At 35.4% G+C, this 18527-nt stretch overlaps 1 protein-coding gene and 2 non-coding genes across 3 annotated transcripts; 1 reads left to right on the forward strand and 2 right to left on the reverse strand.

Moving 5' to 3' along the window:
- The first annotated feature begins 9291 nt into the window (after nt 1-9291).
- Nucleotides 9292-12603, forward strand: LOC103400120 (growth-regulating factor 1-like). The gene is made up of 4 exons (XM_029094732.2): nt 9292-9886; nt 10402-10635; nt 10884-11241; nt 11659-12603. The coding sequence occupies exons 1-4, from the start codon at nt 9547-9549 to the stop codon at nt 12464-12466; spliced, it is 1740 nt and encodes a 579-aa protein (XP_028950565.1). The 5' UTR covers nt 9292-9546; the 3' UTR covers nt 12467-12603.
- An 865-nt stretch (nt 12604-13468) lies between these two features.
- LOC114821878 (small nucleolar RNA R24) lies at nt 13469-13563 on the reverse strand. Its single transcript, XR_003769715.1, has one exon. It is a non-coding gene; the product is annotated as a small nucleolar RNA R24 (small nucleolar RNA).
- Nucleotides 13564-14177: 614 nt separating this feature from the next.
- LOC114821901 (small nucleolar RNA snoR8a) lies at nt 14178-14268 on the reverse strand. Its single transcript, XR_003769738.1, has one exon. It is a non-coding gene; the product is annotated as a small nucleolar RNA snoR8a (small nucleolar RNA).
- Nucleotides 14269-18527: the final 4259 nt, after the last annotated feature.

The raw sequence follows: 18527 nt of genomic DNA on the forward strand, positions 1-18527 counted from the left end.
CCGCGGTGGTTCCCATGGTGGCCGTGGTGAAGGCACCATGGACCTCGCCGCGGGTGGCTAACGAGGTAGCCACCACGGTGGTTCCCATGGTTGAATTGGATGTATTTTGTAGTTATTTGGATATAATGGATGGTTTAATTGACAATTAATGGGTTAATTAGGCAATAAACCCATTAATTAGCCAATTAACATAATTTAAAAGGAATGTGTTTGGGAATTACCTTGTAGAAAGGATTTGATGAGATGGACTTTGAATTGTTACCTATTTTGGGCACTTCTGTCTTGGTTGAAAGAGGGTTGCCCGCTGCTTGCGCGTAGGAACCTCGTTGTACTGTAAGGGTATTTTTGTTATTTTTGTCCAAAAATCTACGTGTCGCCCTGTGAATATTTTTGGCTCCACAGACAAGACCAGTGACAATCTTGGAAAGCCGATCCCAATCTAACGCACTTCCTGAGAAATTGAAAATGTAAAACCTTGGCACCAAATAAATAGTTCTAATGAGCTTACGAGGGAAAGATCGAAAGAGAGGGACAAGTGGACAAGCACGGTGGGTGTGGCACGTCAAAGATTATGAAGATTTGTTTGTGTTGACCAAGAACAAGGTGATACGACATGCCTTTGGGATTACACACTTTCCTTTGGACAACGCAAGCCCTAGAAAAATTAGGGTTTTGTTTTTTATGCTCGCCCATATCGAAACCCGTTGGTTTATTATTGTTGTTTCCTCAAAACCCAATGAATATAGTAAAAGCTAGCTTTTCCCAATGCAAGACATTTGTGACCCACTATACCTCGAACCAAAAACCCTAATAACAAAACTAACCCTAATATTATATGCTTGTGAGGTTCCCTTTGTACTCCTTCCCGATGCCATTGGTATTTCCATGTCTTGGAAACCCACAGTAGTTTCTTCCTTAAACTCAGAGCAAGGAGAAGTGATCGAAAGCAAAAGACACATACAATCATGTCATTATTCAAATATTTCACAATTTTTTTTTCTAATAACGTAACACTAATTGATACGGAAAATTCTTATAACACTAACTGTTATTAAACAGTAAAACCAAATGCAAAATTTATATAATATAAAAGTACATGTTCTTAAACATATATTTTTATACGTTACACACAAATAACAGTTATACATATAACGCAAAAAGAAACGGTGGTGTTCTACTTCTTCACTCACTAAATATATAAAAGATTAACTTGGTTAAGTGAAACCATGAACGACCGAACCTAAAGTTTCAAGTGAAAACGTAAAGGGAAGAAAGAAGCAAAGTTTGTCACATGACCATCGTGAGCTCAACCAGGGACCCATGTGAATATATGATATGATCTTTTGGGACCCGAATAATTATGATGTTTTGGTTTTAGTCTTTCAAAATTGAAGATAATAATGCAACCCAAAGTCTATTGTTTTTTTGTTCTTTCATTGGAGTACAACTTGTCTTTTTAATCCCGTTAATTTGCATCACCGTTATTATATGGAGAGCGAACAATGATTGACTACTCAGGAGGATGAGTAGGTATTCTTATTTAGAAATCTTCGTATTTTAAATTACTGAGTTTTGTATTTATAATCGAAATCGTTTGTACTATGAATTATTCTGTAAATATCAATTTTTTGCAAAAAATGAATTAAAAATAAAATTATCTAGTTAATTTATTGTAGCAAATACATAGACAGTTTCTAATGCATTTACTAATTTCGTTAATCTGTTTTTATACAATTTAATGACTAAACGACCTTAATTTTAGTTGATTTTTTGTATATATGATATATATTGAGTAATTTATAATATGAACGATTATGATAAACACAAAGTTCTGTAAATTTGTAATAAACAATTTTGAGCATGAACACTTATCTTTTGAATGGTCTAGTATTATTCAAATGGTAATACTCAAATTTAAATGTGAACTTTAATATATTTTTTTCTCAAGTGCATACGCAAATGTTAAAACCCAAGTCATTTAGTACTACGGTCTAGTAGTATTCCTCTTCATTTGTAAATGAGATGTCTTATATTCGATTCTAGCCAAAAGCCAATTGAACCACTTTATTGCTAGCTCATTATGAAACTAAGACAACATCTTTCTCTTAATATAGATAATATCGTTTATTTAAAAAAAATGTTAAAACTCAAAATTAAGTTTAATTAGGGCATAAATTGCACCTTTAAAAAATTAACAATCTCCTTCATTTAGCTTTGCCCTACTGTAACTTGCATAGCCCTGTCAGATCAAATTATGTAGACAATCAGTTACTTAACACTAAAAAGTAAAAAATAGTACCAAAAAAATTCGGAAAAGAAAAATTTACAAAAAGTCAAACGAGTAGTGGTACTACTGTAAGCACAGTGAGGTTCACAGCTGGATAGCAAATCTCCTCCACAAATATCAGAGGAAGGAGGGATGGGATGGGCGAGTGGACCCGTTTAGTGGGCCGTTTAAAAGATGTACAAAATGGTGACGTAAAATGGGAAAGGCATCTCAAGGTGCGGCCCAGCCCATGCATGTCGGTAAAGAGGAGGCGAATTTGGTCTTCAACCAAAAAAACAAAATAATACTAATTTTTGGTCCTTAAAGAAATAACTTTCTCTCTCGAAGGCCATGCAAAAAATTATATTTAATTTATTTATTGGGGGAACAGTAATGGTAGAAGGATTTATGTGGACTGTTACACCAAAACTGCGTCGTTTTGGTTCAAAAATGAAAAGGTATTTTAGCCCAAATTATCTCCACATATAACACTGTATTTTTGTTTATGAGGTTCAAAAATTATCTCCGCATATAACTTTTTATTTTTATTTCTGAGATTTTAAATTAATAGAAGTAGTTTTTGAGTTATATATTTTTAATCATTTAGATAGTTTTGTGAGAATTTTCTGATAAATATTGACCAAAATAACAAAAAAAAAAAAACCATGTGAAATGAAATTAATAAGTCATATTTGCATAATTAAACTTTACGAAAACAGATAGACATAGACCTTCTCAAAATTTGTCATGGTAATGGCGTGGTTCACTGGAGCCACCACTTGTAGGTAGATAATAGCGTTATTCATACTATGTTTTTATATCATTTTAGGTGGTTTCTGATATGAATAGTTATATTATTTGAAAAATTTGTAAAATCCAATGAAGGAGAAAAACTCCTTGTATACCATAATTATAATTTAATTAATTAATTTTTCTTAATTATTAATTTATTAAATAATAAATTAAATTTAAAATTTTGATTAATTTAAATGGTGTGACTGTTCAAATTAAAATTGCTATTTAAGATGATACGAAAATTGAATAAAAAAACATGCACCAGGATCCTCGTCGGATCCATTCTCTAGGGATAGGGATCTCTCAATCTTATCCGTTCATTGTATATCGTGCGGTCATTTTTCGTTACATACTATTTACTTTTAAATTTTAAAATTTAAAATTTAAATATTTCTGATCGCACGATATACGATAAACGGACATGATTGTGAGATCCCTAGGATCCCTATGGAATGGATCCGGCAAGGATCCTGATCCCAAAAAAATGATAGACAAAGCAGGAGTAGGAGGGGACGGGGGAGACACGTCGTGGTTCCACGCGGCAGTATGGTCACCACAACCACTCTTGACACGTCAACGTCATGCCCTAACCACTTCTCTGACTCCATACGGTACCCCTGCTCCTTCCTTTTCTCTCTCCTCTAAGGGGAAAGTGCGACAGAGGCAAAGAGGGGCAAGGATTGTCTGCTTTTATGTACCTTCTATTTATGTGATTACGGTTAAATTAAATTAACTTTTTATATTATTATTTATATTATTATTTTTATAAAAAATAATATAAAATATTAACGTAACTCAATAATAACCAAACAAAACAAAAGGGTACGAAAAAGCATCGAAAATAGAAGGGCATAAAATCCTTGTCCGGCAAAGAGAGATAGAAAGGGAAAGTAATAGTGATGAGAAATGTAGAAGATACTTTCAAAAAAGAAAATTAACTTTCTTGTCACGTCATCTTTTTAGTACAATATTTGTGTCAATAATTTGATGAAGTTCATAAAATATTCTATTTTAAAAGAGTCGCTCGAACATATCTCAAAGTGTGAATTCCCAAATCCCATTCATTACTTTTAAGTTGGTGTTCACACGTACTCATTTATATATATATATATATATATATATATATATATATATATAATTTTTTTAATTGTCGAATAAATAGATTATAAAATATCAAAACGATAGTAATTAATGGAGAGTATGTAAAAAATGAAAAAATGGGTGTTAATAGCATTACTCTGTTTTTTACTTTTATTATTGTTTGGAAACAATAATATCCAAAATGTTACCTGATCAAAATATACATATACTGTTATCATTAATCTAGTATTTAATGATATATGTTTCAGCAAATATATCTGTTAATTGATTTATATATATATTTAAAATATTTTTACATATATTTTTAGGTATGATTTAGTAATTTTCTTGTGGTAATAGCTCCTTGGTTTGTATTGTTTTAGAATTGGACAAAGATCCTGTTGTAATATTGTTATGTTAAAAAATTACTACCTTTTTGTTTCAAAATCTTGTAATTCTATAAATTTTACTAATATCAGCCATCTACACTACACTCACTTTGTATGAATGATTTCTACATCATACAAATGTGAGTCTCGTCACGACCATATACATTTGCAGTACGACTAAACTATACATTATGTGATTAAAAGCTATAATTTTCAACGTCTCCATAGTTGTCATAACTCATAACTGGAATGGAAGATAGTTTTTGGGTGATTGTTTTTGTAAGGATTAATCCAAATCTATAAAAATCAAGAATAATTGTCCTACTATTTGTCTTCCTACCTTCATTTTTTTTTACAAGGAAACATCAAGCATGCTTTTCCAAGAACCATAATTTTCCATCTTCTTTTTATTTTTGTTCATTTTAGAAGTCTTAATTAATTATTTTCTCCATTTTAAAGGTGCCATAATTAACCAAAAAAATTAAAATAGTATGAATTTGTGAAGCATGCATAGAAGAAATAAGCCATGCTACGTACAACTGGAACAAAATCGTAGGGTTTTGCTTTTGCATGCATGGCAATGTTGTCGAAGCTTCACAGTTAGGAGACACACTGCCGGATATTTATGCATGCATGCATCCAAGGAGTTGTGTTGGTACGACCACTGTAAATTGACAAACCAATGCAGGAAAAAAAAATTCATTCGTTAATTATTCTTCCCAATAATTAATATGTTTTACTTTTTTCAGTTGGATTATATGCAGTCTCACTGATATCTGAGACAATTTCCCCTGTCTAAAAGATCGAATACTTTTACCGTTCCAACCTGTAAATTTTGCTTCAAATCTTTTTTCACCTGGATCTCGCCGCCGACAATCGGTTTATGCTAGGCACCACATTTCGTTTTGTATAGTGTGTGTTTCAGGAGAAAATTCTTCGATCCGACCTCCACATAAGCACGTGATGCTGCTGTAATTTTCACTCAGTTATGTAACGTTATTGGTTAACCTATGTTATAACTTTTATCGGCCACAACACAGTACTTTGTATCACATACATGGTATAATTTAAGATGAGAATATATATTTTTACAAATCCTTTTTTTAAACTACATATTTGTGCGAAGTTCTGATGTGGCTAACACTTAGAACAAATCTAGCTAGAGATATACAAGGGAACTGGAATTTATTTGGAGGAACAACCCTCACCGCAGCAATAAAGCAAGCGTGTACACGTATGCAAACCACATTAAACTCATATCGTTGAGAGTTGTCCCAGTGGAGGATATGATTTGCTATGTGCTTATATGGTCATAGGTTACTCCCCATATTACCAATTGATTTTATGGTGGAACCTCAATTTTATCATGGTATCAGAGCGGGTTGTCCTCGTGTGAAGCCAAATGGCCACACGTGCTCCACGTCACTCAGTTGTTGTCCACGTGTAGGCTTGAAAATCCGCCACACGTGCGGAGACGTGTTAAGAGTTGTCCCACATCGGTGAGGGACATGGTTTGCTATGTGCTTATATGGTATTGGGCTACTCCCCATATTACCAATATTGATTTTATGGTAGAACCTCAATTTCATCACATACAAGAACAAGCCAGCTGCATCCTGCATGCATTTTTCCAAACATCTGATGCTCAGGACTTCTCTAGCTAACCCTGGTGTGAGACAAAAGGATCAAATAAGATAATATAAAGATGCGAATTAATGCTGTAATTTTCAGTTGTACTAACTCTCTACATGTACTTGATTTATATGGTATTGATGCTCATCTAGTTATGCTTCTTCATTAATTGGGAACATTTAACTTTAAAGTAGTGTGAGAGGCCTTGCCAATTCATGCTAATTTGAACTTTCATGCAGTCATCTATAGTGACAGTATTGATATTTGTGATGAGTTTGATGTCTAGTTAGTTGCATCGATCAACCTTCTTATGACGGCATAGCAATGCAAGCAAGCTTATTCATCTGTTAATTTGCTTAGCATTCTGAATGACAATTGTGATGAGTTTGATACTTAGCTAGTTGTAGTGACCAACCTTTACTGATATTTGTATGGAGTTTGATGTCATCGAGCAATTACCATCTTTTGTTATATTGGCATAGCAATACAAAACCTCAGACTATGTTGATCTGCGTTTTAATACTTACACTTTAAGTGCATGACATATCAACTATATTGTGTCACCATGTATTCATAACAATATGTTGTCGGTATTAAGAAATAATCATGTATATTTTAGGATGTATTATCATAAAGTGGGGTATACTTGCACAAGCGTGACTTTGTAATATTTTTCGTAAGGAAGCATGTGCACGCACGCAGCCATTGGAGAGAGATAGGGAGAATAATTTTTCACAGACAAGTTGACGGAGAAGAAGCAAAGAGAGTGTTTGACCAAGTGGGTATACGAAAAGAATAATATCACAGAAGAGAAAAAAAATCGACCTCATGTGCGAGCTATAGAAAATAGAATTTTCACTATTTTTATAATCTGTGCAAATCTCATTACACGTAATGCAGATACCATGAACATGTTTATTGTATACATACAAAAACTTTTTGTTAATTAACAATACTTTCGTCACACTCAACTAGAGGAAGGTCCATATTTTCGGATTTGTTTTACCGTGTAAACATTATAATCGAATCGTTCATTCTCTTTAAAATTAATTCAATTTAGAAATCGTTTGATCTATTATATTATGATCAATAGTATGTTTATTCTACATATGTTGGATAACTAAACTGTCTTTGAAATGAAGATTTTTTTCTAAATATAATCATTAAATGTGAAAAGGAGAATAAGTTGCTCCGTTTGTAACATTTGTATAATAAAATAATATCACGATAGTACATAATCAAGACTTTCTTCCTCACCGAAAGGAGAGAAGGTTTTTTTTGGAGAATGCTATTTACATATTTTTTTTAAATATATTGTTCCTTGTTAATTTGTTCTGACGGTTCAAAATTAAGAAAAATATGTGAAAAGTAAAAAAATTAATGTAAAAGTACGAATAGCAATACCTTTTGTTCGAAAAGCAGAGAAGTATTACCATAATTTAAAGGCTAAAATATCGACCCTCACAGATAAAGTATACATGCATATTAGAAACAAAATCAATTCAATCTCCTTTGACCACCATCTCTCCTTGACCAAGATTTGCCTGCTGGATGCTGACATGGACCTTGATCAACACAAGTCTAGAATATAATTAACCAATTAACCTACCCATTTTTATAAAATAGTAGGATTATGAGATGAGGTCAGAATATTTGTGGTGTGCATCCAGATCACGTGGCAGTGCATCTTTGTTCATGCAGCTCACCACTTGTTCATTTGTCTCCACCATTTAGCTTTGTGACTCAAAAAAACCAAAACCCTCGTAACCGCTTTTCCCCTTTGCAAGCCACAAATCCATGAGATTTGCTTCTGTTATTACGTACCTTACCTACTAAGAGGCATCTCCATTTTGGAATTCCATCTACTCCGGATCTTAGTATTTGGAATTTAAGAATTCATAAATTTGGGCTACATAAATTGAATTCGATAGTTCTCTTAATTCATTATGCGAATCTACTTACAAACCAACGATTGCGATTTTTTTTTCACACAAATATGTGGTTCAGAATTTTTTTATCCCTAATATTCGGACGTTAAGGTCTAGAGTGGATCCAATTCCCTCCATTCTAACCTTGAAGATAAGGATAACATGCCAAATAAGTTGAGTTGAAATAAATAATCCCTTTTGTAAAGATGAATGCAAATTGAATTGCAACTTATTTACCAATAATTTTATGGAGATAATATGTGAGTTGGACGATTTTATCATGCATCTTGTCAATGCACTCAACAAGGTGTTTAAAATTGTTATTTATTCTCTTTTAGACAACATGTCAATAATCAGTAACGAGTCGATATTAAGAGCTCAATAAATTATGAGATTAGGCGGCAAGACCCAACTTTAGCTTTAGAATGTTGAAGAGTGTAAACTACAACATTGGAAAGTTCACAAGATAAACCACAAGTCTACAACATCTAATGAAATGTTCCATTTTGAGTAGCATCAAATTGGAAAGGAATCATCTCTGGATCATTTCTATCAAATCCTACCAATCAACAAATTCAGACCTTCGAAATTTAATCAAACGACTAAAAACAAGAGACCCATTTTAAAATTATAATAACTTTAACCGTTAGATCTAATTTTAAAGGTCCAAATTTGTTGATTGATAGGATTTGATGGAATAGATATGAAGATAATCCCTTTTCCCATCAAATTAACATCTTGTAACAAAACTCATATTTGATGAGTAAAAATATAATTAAATTGAAAAAATATCAATGTTTGAAAGAGTGGATCTTTGAAATTGTATGCACAAACAGTAACATCATCATGGTGCAACTATTTTATTGAGATTTGACAGTTATTTTTACAGAGTGTATAAACATCTTGAGGAACAAAAAAAAAAAAAAAAAACCAAATAAATTATTATACATTTGTGAAAAAAAACAGGATAAAGACAATGAGAAGAAACTTTTTCAGTGTGCGCAAGCACATATGCTATAGTGTACTATTTTATGGTTCAAATACATTGAAAAATCTATTTACTGTAAACGGAGAAAGACATGCACCACATTTTACAAGCTCAAGGAGATAACCGATTCTCGAATATGTTTTTACATGGAATACGAGTCAAACAAGTTATTAAGATGAACAAATAAAAATATTACTCAACTAATTGAATCCCAACGCAACACTTGTCGTTGTGGAGATGCCATTGCCATATATCAAGTTATGACAGAAGCATCTCTCCCTCTCTCTCTTTCTCTCTCTCTCTCTCCAATTATTTAATCTTTCCCTCAAAATATCAACTTGCTGATAGCTCTTAAAATGCACCCTCTCTCTCCACCCCTTAAAGGCAAAAGCTTGCATCTTTCTGTAGGCAAATGAAAACCCAAATGCTGCATTTTTCTTAAACCGCTCTGAGTTTTTCGTGTTCTATATGGATTTTGGGGTGGTGGGTTTTGGTGGGTTGGGGGGTGGTTGTTCTTCAGATTCTGGTTTTCCTCTTGCTGCTACTTCATCGGCAGATCAGGAGGCGGCCAAGCACAAGTGGTTGTACGGATCTGGGTACCACAGGCAGTGGAGATCTGCCGACGAGGAGGACTGGAGGAGCTCTAAACTTGCCAAGACTGATGATTTTTCATCTTCCAAAGCAAGGCAACAGCAGCAGTTACTGAGCTTCTCTAACTCTCCCAATCCAGAAGCTGTCTTGGTTGAAAAGAATGCCGCAATGCCTTACTTTCACCAAGCTGTATCTGCTTACAATAGAACTTCTGCAGGTAGTTAATTAGTAATCATGTTTAATTAAGATTGTGTTTTGTAAGTATCAGAGCGGCCTTTCTAGCCCCTTAAGCACTGCGTCGCTTCGATTTTTTTTAAAATATGAGCAACTGCATGGAGCTTTTGGGGTTTGGTAAATGTTTTACTGAAAAAAACATTGTTTGCGTTGGTTCCCCGGGAGGAGGACTTTGGTGGGAGGTCTTTTCATGGAATTTTTTTGAGTCTTGTCAAGCACTAGAAAAAGCCAAGTTGTTTTCTTCTTTACTAAAAAATCTTTGTCTACCCAGTTTTGGTGAAAACAAGAAGGCAAACAATTGGAGGAGAAATAAAATAGATAAGCGACTGGTTCCAATTTCCTTTTTATTCTATCTTCTTCCGGTAAAATTTATAATAATAATAAAAAAAGAACTTCATGATTTTATTTTAAATTTATTTTCTATTTCTGCAAAATTGGTTCTTGGGTTTTTTTTTTAATTTGTTTTTTTTGGGTTTCTGATTTCTGGCTGTGTTTCAGGGCATAATAGTGGGAGTTTGAGTAATGGAGGTGCTGCCATGCATTGGAGTATAGCAGGAGGCAAAGGACCTTTCACTCCATCTCAATGGATGGAGCTCGAACACCAGGCCTTGATCTACAAATACATCACTGCCAATATGCCTATTCCATCCACTCTACTCGTCCCTATCAAGAAGGCCCTTGATTCTGCAGGATTTTCGACGTTTCCGAACGGACTTCTCAGGCCCAATTCATGTAATTTCTTCATTTTACTCGAATGAAAATGATTTCCGCACACTTCATTTTTTTTCTCTTATGCACGTTTCTGCTTATTTATGTGGCTTGTATTTCGCTTGATTTATTTAATCCAAAGGATAGAAATAAACTGGAGCAGAAAAAGGATGTTTGGAACACATGTTAGGACGCATGTCAGACTTTTAGATTTTTCATGCCTTTCTTGCATTCTAAGTTTTTTGGATTTTCGTGGGGTTGTGTATGTGCAGTGGGATGGGGTTCTATCCATTTGGGATTCTCCAACAACACTGATCCCGAGCCGGGAAGGTGTCGCAGGACCGACGGGAAGAAATGGCGGTGCTGGAGAGATGCCGTTCCTGACCAAAAGTATTGTGAGCGGCACATGAACAGGGGTCGCCACCGTTCAAGAAAGCCTGTGGAAGGCCAGACCGGCCAGACCGGAACCACCGCCTCAAAGCAGCCTTTGGCTTCTTCGTCATCAACATCCGTAGTTTCCGTTTCTGCTGGTGGTGGTGGCAGCAGCCATGCTATCACCAACCAGCAGCTCAAGAGCTCACAGCAGCCTGCTGCATCTAATTCTTCCGCAGCAGCCACTCAGATGAACAGGTGAAATAAAAAAGTTCAGACTCACCCGGTGGTCCTAAAATTTCTCATCTTTTCAGCATTTATTCCTCAACTTCATTACTTATAGAAAAATGATTTCCGCACTCTCTTTTTCCCTCCCACCTGCGCTCCTCACCTTTTAAAATAGCTCATCGATTGTATAAATAAAAAAAGAACCATGGAAAAACAAGAAGAGAAGTGAACAAGGAAAAACGAGAGTGCAGAAATCATTTCCGTTACTTGTACAATCTAATAGAAATCACAGCATCTTTTACATCCATCTTTTTATCAGCGTTGTTGGTCACTGCTCTTTTACTAGCTGAAGTTACTAGAATCTACTCAGATCCAATGTTAATCGTCTGATTCGTATCGGTGGTTCTTACGGGTTTGTTTCTGTATCTTGTTGATTTCTCTTTGCAGGATGTTCATTAACAAAGAGAATGCGGGTGGGAGAATTCAACACACACCAGGCCTCACCATGCTGTCGAAAGAAAACCCATTCTCCACTCAGAAACAGCAAATCGGATACGAAGAATCCTCGAGAACGGAGTTCGGGCTTGTCCCCACTGACTCCCTCCTAAATCCTTCACAGAAAAGGTCATACCCTGCAGAAACAAATTCACAACAGCATTCCCTTCGCCACTTCATCGACGATTGGCCTAAAACTCAATCCGACCGCCAACCTGTTTCATGGCCTAACCAACTCGGCATGCAATCAGACAGAACCCAATTATCAATTTCGATCCCCATAGCTTCATCCACAAGCAGTGAGAAGCTCACGCTCTCACCGCTCCGTCTCTCTAGGGAACTAGAGTCTCCGGCCCCAACGGGATTGGGAATAGACAGCAGCCTTACCCTCAATGAACAAAACAACATGAAGCAAGCGAATTGGATTCCAATCGCTTGGGAGACTTCACCTGGCGGTCCTCTAGGGGAAGTCCTGCACAATCCCAACAGTAACAACAATGCAGTAGAGTACAGGAACAACTCTTCAGTCCTTAATCTGATGACTGGGGGAAGTTGGGACAACAATAACAATAGCCCTTCATCTTTAGGGTCATCTCCGACTGGTGTCCTACAGAAGGCGGCTTTTGGGTCTCGGTCGAATAGCAGTGCAGGGAGCAGTCCAAGAGCAGAGAATAATAATAGAAGCCATGAAGGGTTTAGCCTTTGCAACGACCTCCTTGGGTCCAATATGTTCAACTCTTCCTCCTTGCCTGCCTTGTAGGTCAAGGAAAAAGAAAAAGAATGAGTTTTTATCTGTACTACCAAGCAAAATAGTACTCAGGAGTTTTTTTTTTCTTTCTGATTAGTCTCTTCTGATTTTCTTGTGTTCTTAAATTTCAGTGTGTGTTCCTTTGTGCTTGTTGGTTTCCTTACTACTTTTGGAAATAAGGCTCCTTTGGTCGATATACATTGGAGCGTAAATGAGTTAGAATTAAGATACGTCAAGGGTTCGATCCATTCCACCGCTCAAGAAAGCCACTGCTTCGCTCCTCGGCTTTTCCTGTTGGTTGAGTTTCTGCCAATGGCCTTGGTTCCGATCTCACTCGCATGCCAATGGAAAGAATGACTTGGTTTTATGCATTTTTTTTTTCCTTAAGTTGATCGTGAACTGTTCTTTCCGTATACTTTCTTCGGTTCTGTTGGATATCCCTCGATCGTTATCAAACTGACTACAATTTTTTTCTGTCAAAGAGGTTCCCAGATCAAATGGGAACCCCGTTAACTGTTATCAGTTAATAATTATTGAATTTTAATCTAGTTTTTAATGAAGTACAAGATGCTCTCAGAAACTAATCAAGTTCTTCATTTCTGTTTTATCTTTTCAAATGGATACTGGAACAATTTTTTAATTTTTGTTCAGATCTAATTAGGTTCGGAATCCACAATCTAAACAGAACAGAAAGCAATAAACAAAATACATAACTTGGTATCCTTCAATGTCACCATATATATATATATATATATATCACTTGAACATGTCCTTTAATCCATCTTCCTCGTCTTCCACAATCCGAAGAAACTCGGAACTCGGGCAAAATATCCTCCTAACTTTGGGGTCGCAGTGACCAGACCCGTAAACTGTTTACCCAAAAACACCGGTCTATGCACGGTTGTAGAACACCATGTATGGGGGATGATGCCTAAATAGGGCCAGAAGATCCAGGAAGTTGTTGCCTTTCGGACTTAAAAATGCACGAAAGAACATATCATTAGGCTAAATTTGAGTGCTCAGAAGCCAAGCGTAACAATTGTATTTCATTGAAAAATCCCAAACAAATCGGGATGTTTTCTTACGTGTTAGCTGCTCATCACTGCTCTCTTTCAAAAATCACAACTCTACTCATCCAATTCAATTCACCATCTTGCATTTTACCGATCCCTTCTTAGGGGATTTCATTCCTCCATACAAAAACGAGACGATAGGGCAACTGTACGGAAACTGTATTGTATTATAACATTTATATTGGGTCGCGTTCTCAGTACACTGAAAAAAAATATTAGTGTTTTTATGAGTTGAAGCTAATGTGGAGGTGTGCGTAACCCCAAATTCTGGATTTTTTTTTCGGGTCAATTAGGGCTTTAAACACCACCTAGATCCAATTTAGGAGTGTGTCCAATCACAGAAAACACTATTAGCAAAAATGCTCTGTGGATATACAATAACCAACTCCTCTAATTATATTTCCTATAAACCTTTATAAACCTTAAACCCTAAACGCTAAACCGAAAAGGCTGGATCTTCAAAAAAGTTATGGTTGCGCAATTTTTGGCACCGTTGCCGGGGAGCGGCTTGAGAAGGAGCGCTAGAGTATTTCTTAAGCTGCTTCCCGAAACGGTACCAAAAATTGCAGAACACGAATGAGAAAATCACAGCCAATATACAAAAAATACAAAAAAAAAAAAAAAAAATTGAAGTTAATGGGAGAATGAATGGTTGCTCATATTCTATGGGTGTATAGGTGTCTGTCAAGCCATGGCTATGGCAAATTCAGAACGAGGAATTTTTATAATCACCGCAACCAAGCACCCCATTTTTTCAAAAACTCAATCCAAAAACAACTCCACATGCATCAAATGAATCAACAGAAAGCAATTCATAGATTTCAAACGAATCAACAGAAAACAATTCATAGATTCGAAAACATTTGCAAATTTTGAAAACGTTTAGGAAAAAATGGTTATACAAAATTTGGGTTCTGAAAACTGAGAGGAAACTGAGCCGCGGCTGCGATTGCTGATTTGCTCACCAAGTTCGTATTTTTATAGGGATATTATTGGTGAGGGAAGAAAGCACTCAAACCCTAGCGCGCGGCGCGCCACGTTAATTGAGATCAAAACGCCGGTGAAGGTGTTGTCGTACTTATTGGGTGGGTGAAAAATTGGGCCTTAATAGAAGGGAACGGTTGGGCCAAACCCAAATGAAGATACGGAGCCCCTTCTGAAGGTCAAACGCGAGAGCCAGAATTGGCATGGGGACTTGTTTGTAAGAAATTTTAGTATAATTAAAAGCGCTTTTAGATTACCAAATGCGTTTCTGATCGTATTTGATAAAAAAAGAAGTTAATACTTTATGTTGAAATAAGTATTTAAAGTGCTTTTTGACAGTTTAATAACTATGGGCTCATTTGGATGTGCTTTTAAAATAGTTAAAAGTGCTTTTAGAGAAAATGTTTTTGGGTTTCAAAAGCACTTTAAGTGATTTCTGCAAGTAGTACCAGTGATGTGCTTCTTCAAGGAAGCACCTTAAGTGTTTTTCTAGGATTTACCATTTTTACTAAGGATTGATTCCAAAAAATATTTTCACCAAAATTGCTTTCAGTTATTTTAAAAGCACATTCAAACAAGCCCTATGTTATGTGCTTGTTTCAAGAAGTATTCCCCTCAGCTATATAAGCCAAAAAAAAAAAAAAAAAAAACTCCTCACAACTCTTTTACGCTATTGAACAATGACGTGAACTGGAAAGGGGCTCGCCATCTTTTCCCGATATTCATTTGGCGCATGGCTACAATTTTAATTAGTTAAACCTATCAAACAAAAGCAAAATTAAACTACCAATTTAAAGGCCACAATTAGCACATAATCCTAAACCATTAACCTCGATCATTGCATTAGTTTCCACCATTACACTATCGATCAAACACCATGCACCGGAGGAGAGGAAGTGACAATGAGGTCGTATTGTCACGGCACTCCCGGGCTAATGTACCCTTTATATGGGAGATGAAGCCCGGGATGCCCAAGGCTGCAACGACTGTACATCATGGCGATCATCGCGATCGTAGAGTACTATTAGATCATTTGAGCATGGAGCAGTTAAAGCTGACACCTCGTCCTCGTTTATCGTCCCTAAGTGGTGGCAGTGCTGGGTTCGTGGTGGTTGATCGGCAGAGCCGTCTTCCTTTATGCTCAATCCAGCCTTCGTTTAGGTTAAACTCGTTCCGATTAATCGTTGTCGGTGTTAAGAAGGAGGAAGATCCGTTTCTGGCAGCTTTGGTGAAATGCACGGGTAAGAAGTACGCTGGGAAGAAAACTAAGACCAGGTTTAGTTTTTCATGCAGGTAGTTAAAAAGCCTCAATTTTTTATAAATACATAGATGGAGAAAGGTTTTCGTTTACTATGTTTAGATGGCAATACCTAATTATGATGGTTTTAATAACCCCTCTATTTGGTGTGTATTGTTTGTCGTTTTCTTCTTTTCGCGTTATCTAAAGCGTTTGACTGTTAAAGGGGCATATGACTCGATTGGTTAAATATTTACTCTATAGTCGACATTACAAGATTTAAGTTGTTTTTCCTTCCTATATAGATGTGGTCTATCTGTGTAGTTTTTCAAGTAGTTTGGTAAGTGTTTTTGTTTCTTTTCCACATTCCATAAAAGTCCCCTGGCATTGATTTTTATCATTGTGGGAATAATATTTGTTAGTCGCTCATTTTTTTAATTCAATAAGATTGTTTTTTCGTGTAATTTCTCTCGTGTACAAACTTTCAAGTCTCGTTTGAATTTTGAATTACAATCTCATCAGTTCAAAGACAGCAATGATGAGATATTTTTCGGTATGTTTGGAATATGGTCCATTAACCATATGTATTTATACAAGTGATGGAATTTTTTTCTTTCTTTAAATGTCCATCTAATTGTACAAGTACAAATGGTATACCATCCGTGTTATGACCATACTGAAAAATTTATCGGCAATGATGGAAAGGCCAATTGTTTGAGTCAAACCCCTTAAACCACCGTTTCGAATGAAATATAATAAAATTGAATCCTGACTCTTGTTACAATACGCATGCATCAGTATTTTTTATAGTTTGATTCTTTGAGTGTTTCTTGCTCACTTAATCGGTTAGTAAAAGTAAAAGATTAATTAAATGTTTAATAGATTAGCATACAAATACGACTTAACCTACCTTGCCGGATCTTTTATATTTTTTTGTTGGAAAAAAACTACATGGAGGCTCGTTGGTGTGTCGCATTGTCATTTGGCATGAGAAAAGAGAATTTTTCAACTTTGGTTTTTAATTGTGACATAAGTCTCTTGTGGTTGTCTTTTTGCAAGAGCAAGAAGATTTTCTTTTGAGAGATGCAAGAGCAGGAAGATAAATACAAATTCAGTCACACATCCATGCTTGTCTTGTGGCTCCTTCAACTTCATTTCCCAGCAACGTTTCAAAATCGCAGCTAGGCCCATGATGCCTCAGTCATATTTTTCTATCTCATATTCCTTGTTTTTTGCTTTTATTTGATTTTTCACTGATAACTATAGGAGAATAATAAAAAAAAAAGTTTGGACATAAATTATTTTTGTGAATTTTAATTTGATAGGTCTGGTTTGTCCATCTTTGTTTTGGATAATACAAATCCACTATGATGAGAATTTGAAAATGAAAATATGCTATATTATATATATATATATAGTATATGTATATAAATAAATAAAAATGATCTATTATCTAATAAATTAGATTCTAAATTATCTATATATTCGAAATATTTGTATGAGCGATGACTTTTTCTCGTTAATAAACAATGAAAAAAAACTATTGATGTGCTTTTTTAAAACTCAGTCAAGTTCTTGGTTTTTTGTTTTTTGTTTTGTTTTTGTACATCTAAAGATTCGATTGCACTAGTCGGATATGAAAGGATAATATTTTTGTAAGCTTCTCTCTTGGTAAGCTTAAGTTTTTAAGTTTTTATATTTAACAATTGTTGTTCATGATATTTGAATTTTATGAACTAATTGTTGGAAAGTTTATTACGTTCTCTATGCAATTAAGTCAGATTATTATATTATGCTAAAAGAATATAAGAAAATAAAGAAATAAAATTTTAGGCACTTTTCTCCAACTAAAACGAATTTCTGTTTCTTCTTTGGGGGTGTTCCTAAAAGGTTTTGAAGTTTTTGTTTGATGCAAGTCAAATTGGGAAGAGGTCGAAGCTACAACCTCGGGTGCGTGGATACATGACAATGCTCTTAATCAGTTATTTATAAATAGCATCAAGGAGTTGTTTACAAATAATATTGATGAATTCAAATACAAGTTATAATTGAATCTTACGGCTTAATTTCATTGTATTGCAAAATAGACTATATATACAAGATACAATCCTTGTTCTATAAGGAAAACAAAAAAGACACACACCTAACCTTCCTAATAAAGGATTCTAAAATTTACAATATAATTACATGCCCTTTTTAAATACTACTCACGGCAACACTCCCCCTCAAGTTGGAGCATAGATATCACACATGCCCAACTTGACAAGTGAGTCACCAAAAGATCTACTACACACAGCATGAGTGAGGATATCCGCAAGTTGCTCTTCGGAGTTCACAAATGGTATTGAAACAATGTTCTTCTCCAACTTCTCCTTAATAAAATGACGATCAACCTCCACATGCTTTGTTCTGTCATGTTGTACCGGGTTCTCTGCAATCTCCCGTGCAGATTTATTATCACAATACAAACTTGTCGCCTCCTTTACTTTGAAACCTAGACCATCAAGTAACTTACGTAACCAAAGGACTTCACATATTCCATGTGCCATTCCTCTGAATTCGGACTCAGCTGACGATCTTGACACCACGTTTTGCTTTTTGCTCCTCCAAGTAACCAGATTTCCACCAACAAACGTAAAGTATCCAGAAGTAGATCTTCTATCAGTTACATCACCTGCCCAATCATCATCAGTAAATCCTTCAATCCTCAGATGACCGGAATTTTTATACAAAATTCCTTTTCTTGGAGCCGACTTCAAATAAGCTAAAATCCGCATAA

This window comes from Malus domestica, chromosome 15 (genome assembly GCF_042453785.1).
Source record: "Malus domestica chromosome 15, GDT2T_hap1".
Lineage (NCBI taxonomy): Eukaryota > Viridiplantae > Streptophyta > Magnoliopsida > Rosales > Rosaceae > Malus > Malus domestica.

Excerpts from the sequence above, each read along its gene's own strand:
- LOC103400120 (XM_029094732.2), top strand. The coding sequence starts at position 9,547 with ATGGATTTTGGGGTGGTGGGTTTTGGTGGGTTGGGGGGTGGTTGTTCT. Across the intron at positions 9,887-10,401 it reads TTACAATAGAACTTCTGCAG|GGCATAATAGTGGGAGTTTG; the intron begins GTAGTTAATTAG and ends GCTGTGTTTCAG. Across the intron at positions 10,636-10,883 it reads ACTTCTCAGGCCCAATTCAT|TGGGATGGGGTTCTATCCAT; the intron begins GTAATTTCTTCA and ends GTGTATGTGCAG.